Genomic DNA, 10088 nt, shown 5'->3' with positions numbered 1-10088 from the left:
TTAAGTTTAGATTCAACTTAACTCAAACCTAAAATCATTTATTAAGACATTTTAAATCATGTCTAATCCATTGTAAAGAGTCTTAACAAAATCTATTTTACTTTTTAAATAAAACAAAGGACTATTCTTTGTCGTATATGAATAAACCCAACCTGCTTCCAACCTGTGAATTCTAACCACTGCACTACTTGACCAAAAAAAAAAAGAATAAACCAAGGCAACATGTTGAATAGATTCCCAAGGCACCAAGAAAATCAATTCTACAATAAACAACAATATCTTAAGTAACAAGATAACAACTTTGAAATCCACCACACAAAAAGTAAAGGTTTTTCAATATCCTTGCAATGTATAAAATGGTGCACAACAATCTAGTTTTGTTATACCAATCATTAACCAATTCATTTTTGTATGCTTTAAAAATTAGAGCTTATTGGAAATTATTCCCTTGTACAAAAAAAGCATATATGTATGTCCATCTACCATTTTACAAATATGCATTTTTATTACAACTATGGAATGCACACTGCAGCTTTTTCTCTCTGGTACCTTCCAAACTGTTTCAACAAAATCAGAAAGAAATCATTGCCAGCAACAGTTAGATATTCATAACACTTTAAAACTATGCAATATAAACACTTACCATAGAAACAAGATGAAGATCTTAACCTGCAATATAAATATAACTTTTCATATTGAAGCATTCCATTTTTATGCAAGTATCCTGCAGAGATAACACAGGAAGCTATTAAGACAACTAGGGTTGAAAGAGAGAGAAAAATAAAGGAAAAAAAGGCACCCGGCTTAAAGATGATTGAATCAAAAATCTATATGTTACGGTCAACCTCAAGCCTGTATCACTGCGGCTACGAGGTATTGTCATCTTTGAGTGTGAGAACCCTCGGGGCTTGTCCTTTAGATAAGGTGCCTCGTCAGGTTGTGGAACGTGAGTGTTGTATATAAACTACCCTTACTCTCAATTCCCAAACAGTGGAACAGTTGCCCCCCAATCAAGGCTAAATAATATATTAAGAATTATGACTAATACTTGCTCAAATACACTCAAATTGCGCTCATATTGATCTACACTACACGTCAAGCTCAAAATATTAATGGAAAACTTCGGCAAATTTGGAGTTGTGGCTGTGCATTGCCACCATTGAGCTACAAAACTTTAAAACTATGCTATGGAGTTTCAACACTATAAAAAGAAACTTCAATAACTCTCTTAGTTTCCTTAGATAATTTGTTTAAGTTCCACTCGTTAGAAGTATGTGTCCTTCTAAGATCTGTTTAAACTTTGTGAAACATTTCTAATGATAGAAATGATGTAGCAAATCTAATAACTCCAACCGGAAAGATACATACTCTAACTCTGAAGAGTCTTAGATTGTTCAAATGAACTATTAATTTGCCTCCCCCCTAACATTTAATCAAAGATATTTTAAATTTCGACCATGTGAATTCATCCTTTGTTTCACATATCACATTGAACCAGTGTATGTACTCCCTTCTATACTCGAGTTCTCCAATCTCACATTTACTTCTCTGAAGTTCCTTGAATTTCGAGGTGCGCTTTCATGTGCATAATCCATCCAACAGGATCCTCGCCATCGAATGACAGTAATCTCACCTTCGCTGCCATCTTGTACACCCACAATGTCTCTTGTGCAAACAATGATTCTATATACATAGCTCTAAAAAGTATTTCTTTTCTATAGATACCTCTCAAATTTTATTTCTTTCTCTTAACGATTTTAACTTCTAACTTTCAGTAAAATAGACCTTTCAACCTGTTTTTTAGGTTATTCTTTCTCTTTGTAGCACTGCTAGGAAGTGTTGAATTGTCAAACCAGAGTTTCTAGATTTCCTAACCAGAGCTGAATGTTCCTAAACCAGAGAAAATATTCTCCTGCCCAACTTTAACAACATTTCAGAATGCACACCTCACTAACTAATTATCTACCCGGCCCCGCCAAGAGGTCAGCACATCCTTAAATTCATTCATTTGTTCTGTCCAAGGCACCCAGCAAGGTAAACTCTACTGATGTGGCATCATTCCTTGGGCCTTACCAAACTCTACCTCCTTTTCCTTCTTCTCCAAGAGACTGAAAAACAAACTAGTTGGGGTTGTGCTTCCTTTTCAAGGGTTAAGTTCTCGTCATTAGGAGTTTTCCGTGAAGCTTGACTCTTAACTCCTACCCTTGGAAACTAATGGTCATTTCCTCTAATCGAATGGAACCTTGCCAAATTTCTACAACCAAACCACCCCAAAGATCATGTTCAAATCCTCCATATCCAAGATATAAGCATCCAATGTGGTAGTTAAGTTATCCAACTAAACCTCCAAGTCAGAGCATTTCCCTTCAATAGACGATGTTGATTTCCAAGGCTAACCTCTACGTGCCATTCAGAATCGTCGTGAGACCCGATGCTGTTGGGGAGATACAAAGTTGTGGCCAGCGCTGCTGTCGATTTTAGACCACAGTATTCAACCCATCAATTTTTTCTAGCTTAAGAATAGTAAGAGAACCTTTTCTAGAGTTAGGATCCTCCACCAATTCGTAAAGCCCTATGAATTTACAGTCAAGGACATCTTGCTCCTCACCTTCCCTCAGCTCAATTGCTGTCCTTCTTCTTCATTCATTGTTTCAATCTTCTCCCAGTATCACCAAGTGTAGTTTCTTCTCGCTGCATTAATGTGATGTAGGATACCCCTCACTACACCGGAAACATGACCTAATACCCCTCACTACACCGAAAACATGACCTAATACCCCTCACTACACCGGAAACATGACCCACGAGCGCCACAATCCATCAGTTCAGATAAAAGTAGATGTTTGAGACCTTGATTGGACTCACTATTTCCCTTTTGTTTGCCCTTGTCTTTAAGACGTGTCCATTCGAACATAACTATCACGGTTTGGGCTTGGGTCATAATTTGACCTGTTACCAGCCTTTTCACTCAACCCTGAACTAGACCGAATTAACCCATTCCTTTCCCTATTTCGAGCTCCTTTTTTCCCACCTCCTCTTAATGCTAACCAACCACAAAGTTCACCCTCTACATGGCATACCAGCTTCATCACCTGGACTCTGGTTTAAGGATTTAAGGCCCTCATCCTCAGGTGAATTTCTGGCTTGAGACCTCCCAAAAAGTACCCTAGGTATTGTTCTTGAGGGAGACTCTCGAAGTATCAACTTCAAAGGATCAACTTTGTCAGAAATTTTCAATGACATAAGCAATTCACAACCAGTGTTGTCGATGGCGGATGGCGGTCCATGGCGGAGAGCCAAAATCCCACCATACCCGCCGCTTTGCAACATTGGCCGCAATATTGGCCGATATTTATCATTGCGGCGAGCCCAAAACCGCCATGTATATCCGCCATAGCGTGGCGCCGCTATTTGATAACACTGTTCACAGCTATGCTAGCTCCTCTCAATGTATGTGGCAGGTCGGACGAATGTAGAACCCACAAAATCAAGGTAGTAAAATTGTATGTTGTTGAATGGAAGAGATGAGTTCAAGAGCTCTACAGTAGCAAAAATCGATGAAGAAAGGATAAGACTCAGTTTCTAGAACTCCTAACCAGAGCTGAATACACCTAAACCTAAACAAGAGAAAATACTCTCCTAAACAACTCTAACAATATTTCAGAATGCCCTCACCTCTACCCAACCCCTCGTGCAATCCTTCCAGAAGTTGGGCTCGCAGATTTGCCCCAATGGTTGGCCCACCCTGGGCCATAGGCTCAAATATCCTATCATAACCCGATTTTATAATTGATACCAGCTTAAGATGAATAAAAAATACAAGATATTATTTCTGAATAAACTCGAATAAAAGGCACACCTACAAAAACTATATTTAGTGCATCATGATTATATAGATCATAAAGTATGATTAAACTAATTCCATTTTACAAGGTACAGTGTATCTATAAGATGTATTATTTCCAACAAGAGGGTTCAATCTCGATAAAAGAACGTAAGACTCATAAAACCCAAGTACCACGATGAAGCAAAGGATACAAAAGAATCATTAATATATAATCCACATATACAAAAGAAGCCCTCAAATTAAGAAAAAGGAAACACAAGTTTGAAACTTACATGACAAAAAGTGACCATGAACTTTCAACTTAAACGCATGGTAGCAAGGAAATCCGACAACCTGATAGTATCATGTATAAGTTAGTGAAACTGGAAAGGTCAAAGAGCACAAGGCCGCCAAACAAAAGGTAAAAAGAAACCTGATGTCTTTGGCAATTATTGTGTCACCATCTGCAGCCCCAAGATGTCGCAAAGCTACCTCCTCAAGACGGCCATCTCGATATGCATGCTGCAATCAAATATAATAAAAACTAATTAGGCCCCAGTAAGCACTAATTATTAACACAGTAGAAAGCCTTAGAGTTATCTAAATATCATAATCAAATGATATATAGGGGAATTCAAATATACTTGGGTACCAATGTTGACAATTGCGGATTGCAGAAAATAGTGGTTTGTTTAACTTCCACTATCCCATAGTCTATAATGCTATATCACTGTTATAGCCACTACTATTTGACAAGACTTTGCACTAAATTGTGCATCACAAAACAATAAAGGTTTATTAAAATTCGGCTATGGCTCTACACTATGCGCCACTATTTGACAACATTGATGGGTACCAGAAAAAGTTGCAGCCTTTAACTTCGGGGATGTATAGAAAATTTTAACTCATCAAGACAGTTGAAATTTGCTCATAGCATACAGAATCTAGGGCACTTAGATCTCTATATGAAAAATGATTTACTATTGTCATAAAGCATCATTGCATAGAAAGAAAAAATCTTTCGATAGCCGAGTTATAAGATGATTAAAGTCCTGGCAGGAAAAGTAAAACAGGGAGGAGCTGAAAGAGTGAGAGCTAAATGTTGAACTAATATTCATATATTTACCTTGTAGAAGCAGCTAGTTCCAAAAGGGCAGTTTCCATCCCCAAACTCAAAATGCTTGCAGTCGATTGACCTACAAATTGGTGTTGAACAAATACCAAAATAAAATAATCAAAAACAAAAGCTAGACACCTTCAGGGATAGTTTGGATTGACTTATTTGAGTTTATTTACTGGCATAAGCATTTGTGAGACTTTTTGGAAAAAGCTTATGAAATCAGCTTATGACATATTCATAAATTGTTTTAGCCTTATTCCCATTAGCTCTTCAGGCTAACTTAAGAAAGCAGCTTAGAGCTTATATGAAAATAGGTTATTATTTTATCTTTTGTTATAGAAATAGTTTATACATGAGCACTTAAATAATAAGCACTTATGCTACAAACGATTATTAAGAAATACTGGTTCACCATCAGCAGACCCTACACATGCAAACCAATATAACATAGGGAAAAGGAAATGTATGTTCAAGCATAAAACTATCGAAGGTTTGGTTTTGATTATGGATCAAATGGATAGAGAAGGCATAAAAAGACATAAAGAAATAGTAGGAGTGATCAAGAAATTACTTGAGCTTTGCCTTGTAGGTATCCACGATTTCCTGTTTTTCTTCACTTGTAGCATACCAAATAACACTTGGAACGACAAAGTAAGATAGCTTGCGACAGATAGGACAGGCCCGCAGTGTGCTATTCACGTCCATCCCTAATGTTGGGTTACTACTCCGCCAATTTCTAATACAGGATATGCAGAAGGGGTGATCGCATTCAGATAGCAGACCAAACTTTCGTTCAGCTGCTGTAGGCTTTGAAAGAACGCGTTCCAGGCAAACACAGCATTCAACTTCCTGACTTTTTTTCAATGCCTCAAGATGTTTTTGCTTATTTTCGCAACTCTTCATATGTTCTTCTCTTTCTTCAGGCCGGAAAGGATGCAAGCAATGTCTTCCACATGAGGGGCATAAATCTCCATGTACATGAGGACATTGTTCCCCTCGTGGACAGTTTCCAGCAGCAGCAAATGAACAAATTGGAAGCTCGGAAGGTGAAGTGATTACAGATTGACCAACATCATCCTCCCTTAAGAAGTCATGATTCGCAGATTCTTGATTCCAGACGGGTTCACTAGGAAGAACATAAGGACTGTTGAAAAGAGAAAATTCTGCAGCTGTAGCAACATTGTCCGATGTAATTCTGGTATTACCGAGTAAAACAGATTCTGACACAGCGAGCTGGTTTTCGATTATTGAGGAAGATGGAGTAGAGGACTGTGCTCGAGAAGCTTTGACATGATCATACCTGCAGCGACTACCATAAGCACAAACTCCTTTCTGATAAAATGTGCATATCTGCAACAACAAGCAGAAACAATCAGATAAATGTCTAACTCAATAACGATAATTTAAATCAGTGGGATTTCAAGCATAGAGTAGATTGTATCACCAACATTATTCGGAGGGGCTTTCCAGTCATGAGAAAATTCGCAATGCTCCCCTTTCAGACACGCTCCATGAGCAAAGAACTTACAAAGTACCCTATAAGATTCAGAAGACAAGAATTACACAAATTAGAACAGTCTGCAAGTTTGCATAGAAACAATCATAAAGCAAATCAACACCAAAAGAAAAGAATGAAATCACATGGCTCAAAAATCAAGTTCACCATTTAAAACCTATCAACCATATATCTACAAATAAAATCACAAGGCTTGATTAAAATGAATTCATTGACAAAAAGAATGGTATCCACATTGATTAAAAAGGGTACCGAGTTCACAAGGCTCCCACCAAGTGGAATCGACGGATATGCATACATAGCCTCTCCCTGGTGGAGAGGCTGTTTCCAATATTTAAACCCTTGACCTCAAGGCCATAAGGCAAAATAATAAGATCTGTAGAATCATCTAAAAAACCGGTTTGTTACCGCAAAAACGGAATGGACGCGACAAAACAGTATCGGAAGATGGCAATACCAATACCGTTATTCACTGTTTTCATGATAAAGAACAAATCATGGTTAATTACCGACCAAAATCAAGAAAACGGCCGCGACAAAACAGTATCGGAAGATGGCGATGCCAATCCTGTTACTCACCATTTCACCCGATAAAGAACAAATTGTGATTAATTCACACCACGAACACCGCAATCAATGTTGCGACACCTATACCAACCGAAATCGCGAAAGCCTTTCGGCAACCCTGACCATTATTTATCACCTTCAATCATCCTATGTTCAAAATTATAACTTGAACCTGATTGAGTTCCTAGTTCAACGAGCTATCTAATAATCTATTAATCTTACCATTTCCCAAACTCAGAAGAAGAAAAAAAACTCTACTTTGTAACTTTTCAATTCCAATCAAAACAAGAAAATAAAAATCCCAAAATGAGAGAAAGAAAACACAAATTCCTCATAACAAATCAACAACGACAGCATATAAAATATCAAAGAAAGAACAACAACCCAAATATATCATAAATTGAAGAAATAACAACAATCAGAAACCCCCAATATAAAAATCAAGAATCACCAGAAACGGAAGAAACTGCGTAAGAAAACTGAAATTAACAAAAGAAAAACCATGATAACAATCTATGTCTCACCTCTTTGACATGGAGAATTATTCGAAAATCAGAAATAACCTTAATCAAGAGGCGTGAGGATCAAAACCCTAAACCCCAAAATGATTATTATCAAAAAAGAGAATGAAAGAAAAAAAAAAGGTAATAATAAAAATTGAGGTAGCCAAAAAAACGTGAGGTTTTGCGGCCACTCAAAAAGATTAAGAAAAGATTGAGAGAAAGAAATAAAGGGGGTGTTGTGTTTGTGGGGTGGTGAGGATAGGATTTAAGAATAGAAAAAAAATGAGAAAAATTGGAACTTTGGAATTGAAAGAAAAAAAAAAGAAAAAAAAAACGTCACTTTGTGTGAGAGACAGAACACAAGTTGCACAAAGGTTTTTTCAGTTGTGTTGTGTGTTCTTACATCGGTTTTTGTGTCTCAGCACGTGATTTTGGTTTCTCATGTGATCGATCACGTGCCCTAGGTTTTCTAGATTTTGAATATATTATCTTTTATTAGATCTTACTAAATTTTATTTTAGTTTATATAAATTTTAGTCAATAAAAAGTGTTTAAAAGTATGTTGTGAATTTTTTTATTGGTAAGATTATACCTTTATTCTAATTTTTAATCAATGTTCAATGGATTTTATGGTAAATTCGAATACTTTTTTATTAGATTTTTTTATTTCTAGAAGTTTAAATTATTATAATAATTTATAATATCCATGTACACCTTTAGTTTTTTATTTTTAATTTTCTTATTTTAAAAAATAATTTTTTGATATTGATTATGACAAAAAAAAAATTTAATGAGTTGGTAATATTGACTAGGATAATTTATTATTTAATATTTTTTATAAAATAAATTAGTTAATAATCAATTATTTTAATTAAGTTTTTTATAAATATTTGTTTTATAAAATTATTTATAATTTAATTAATAGATATTTCAAAAGAAATTTGTTAGGCTTTATGCCCAAATCACTTCAACATCTTTACGGCCCATAAGCACGGAATGTATTGTGTTTAATGTATTGTGTTTTTTAAACATATATAAAGACTAAAGATATTTGAAAGGAAATTTACGTGGGACTCAATGAAGTGTTTCTCCGTCTCTCCCATAGATGAATGGAAACCTCATCTTGTCTCTCTCATAGCTAAAATTTGACTCGTTAATGTCACCTAAATAATCATTATCAAGGTTCCATTGACTGAGAAGGGTGTGCTTGTACGCAGTTGATTTAATAGAATGAAACGTGAATTTGATGTTGAAGACGTGATTGAGCATTATTCGTGCATGGTTGATCTCCTTGGGTGAGTTGGCTATCTTAAAGAAACTTATGGTATGATCCGGGAAATGAAAGTGAGACCTGGTTTTATAGTTTGTGGTTCCCTCCTTGGGGCTTGTTGGATTCATAAGTGCGTTGAACTAGGGGAGATTGTTGCAAGAAAACAGTTTGAATTATACCTAAGTAATTGTAGATATTATGTACTACTCTCCAATATTTACGTTGACGTTGGGATTTGGGATGGTATGGAGAGTGTAGCGGTAAATTCATAACCATCAAGCTATCGATAAACTTGATGTCAATAAAACCAGAGTCGTCACCGCGCTTTTATTGTTTCCAAAGAAAAAGGGAAAAGTACGAACAAAATCCAAAAGATAAGAAGTTTTCAAATCAAAACTAATAAAATGTCAGAGATTACAGGTAAGGGGGTTGGTTACACAGAGGGAAGGTGTTAGCACCCAAAATGTCCTAGGTACTCCTGGGGAGCCCTTTCTTATGTGTGCATTTGTTTTTGGTATAAAAGATGTTTGAGAAAAGTAGAGTGTGGTGATGAGAAAAAAATTTATTGATTATATTTTTGTGTTTGACAAGACCTTCGAACTTGTTCCTACGTACCAACATAAAAATGAGGGATCAAAACCCCGTAGTTCATGGTAAAAATTTCAAAGTTAGTGAATTGCTTTTTAACAAAAGTTTAATAAGAAAAAGGCATAAAAGGCCAGAAGTTTGAATGGAGGTGTTAGTTCTTTTTATCTTTTGAAATTTTAAGTCAATATGATTAAATTTATTTACAAATTTGATTTAAGAAAGAGTTTGAAAATTCAATGGCACAAGGCCAAAGTTTCTAATCATTAAAACAAAGTCTAAGTTTGAAAACTCAAGCAAAGAAAGTTTTTTTTTTGAAAAAGGGGGAGAGATTTTGAAATTTAAGAAGTGGGAGGAGATGAAGAGGCTATCCTAAGCACAAAATTAAAAGTTAAGAGTTGAAAAGATCTGACCAATGGGATGCGATCCAACAAATAAGAATGTCATATAGAAACCCATTTTCCTTTGGACTTTAGTCAAGTAATGATCAATTAGCAATGAACAAGATTCAGACGTCATGAAGACCAAGGCATCAAATAAAGATAGCCACATCCAAGCAAGTAATTCCCATAGTTAGCAGTCTTCTTTGTCTTCTCATGTATAGGATGAAATATCCTTTGATAAACCCAGAGTAAAAGCATCAGACACAAGATCAAAATAACAATTAAGTACAAAGACAAAGTAGCAGATGAATTCAAACA

The 10088-nt window shown here is 35.8% G+C and overlaps 1 protein-coding gene across 1 annotated transcript; it reads right to left on the bottom strand.

The window, feature by feature from the left end:
* Nucleotides 1-307: 307 nt before the first annotated feature.
* On the bottom strand, nucleotides 308-7907 carry LOC127085554 (putative RING-type E3 ubiquitin transferase C3H69). Its single transcript, XM_051026070.1, has 8 exons — nucleotides 7554-7907; nucleotides 6395-6482; nucleotides 5518-6296; nucleotides 4953-5022; nucleotides 4260-4348; nucleotides 4120-4180; nucleotides 644-724; nucleotides 308-557 (listed from the first exon to the last, which is right to left on the bottom strand). Exons 1-6 carry the CDS (start codon nucleotides 7562-7564, stop codon nucleotides 4144-4146), a joined length of 1074 nt encoding a protein of 357 aa, XP_050882027.1. The 5' UTR covers nucleotides 7565-7907; the 3' UTR covers nucleotides 308-557; nucleotides 644-724; nucleotides 4120-4143.
* Between the last annotated feature and the right edge of the window lie 2181 nt (nucleotides 7908-10088).

This window comes from Lathyrus oleraceus, chromosome 5 (genome assembly GCF_024323335.1).
Source record: "Lathyrus oleraceus cultivar Zhongwan6 chromosome 5, CAAS_Psat_ZW6_1.0, whole genome shotgun sequence".
NCBI classification, from domain to species: Eukaryota; Viridiplantae; Streptophyta; class Magnoliopsida; order Fabales; family Fabaceae; genus Lathyrus; species Lathyrus oleraceus.
Note: the sequence above shows the minus strand (reverse complement) of the source record. Positions and strands in the feature narration are given on the sequence as shown.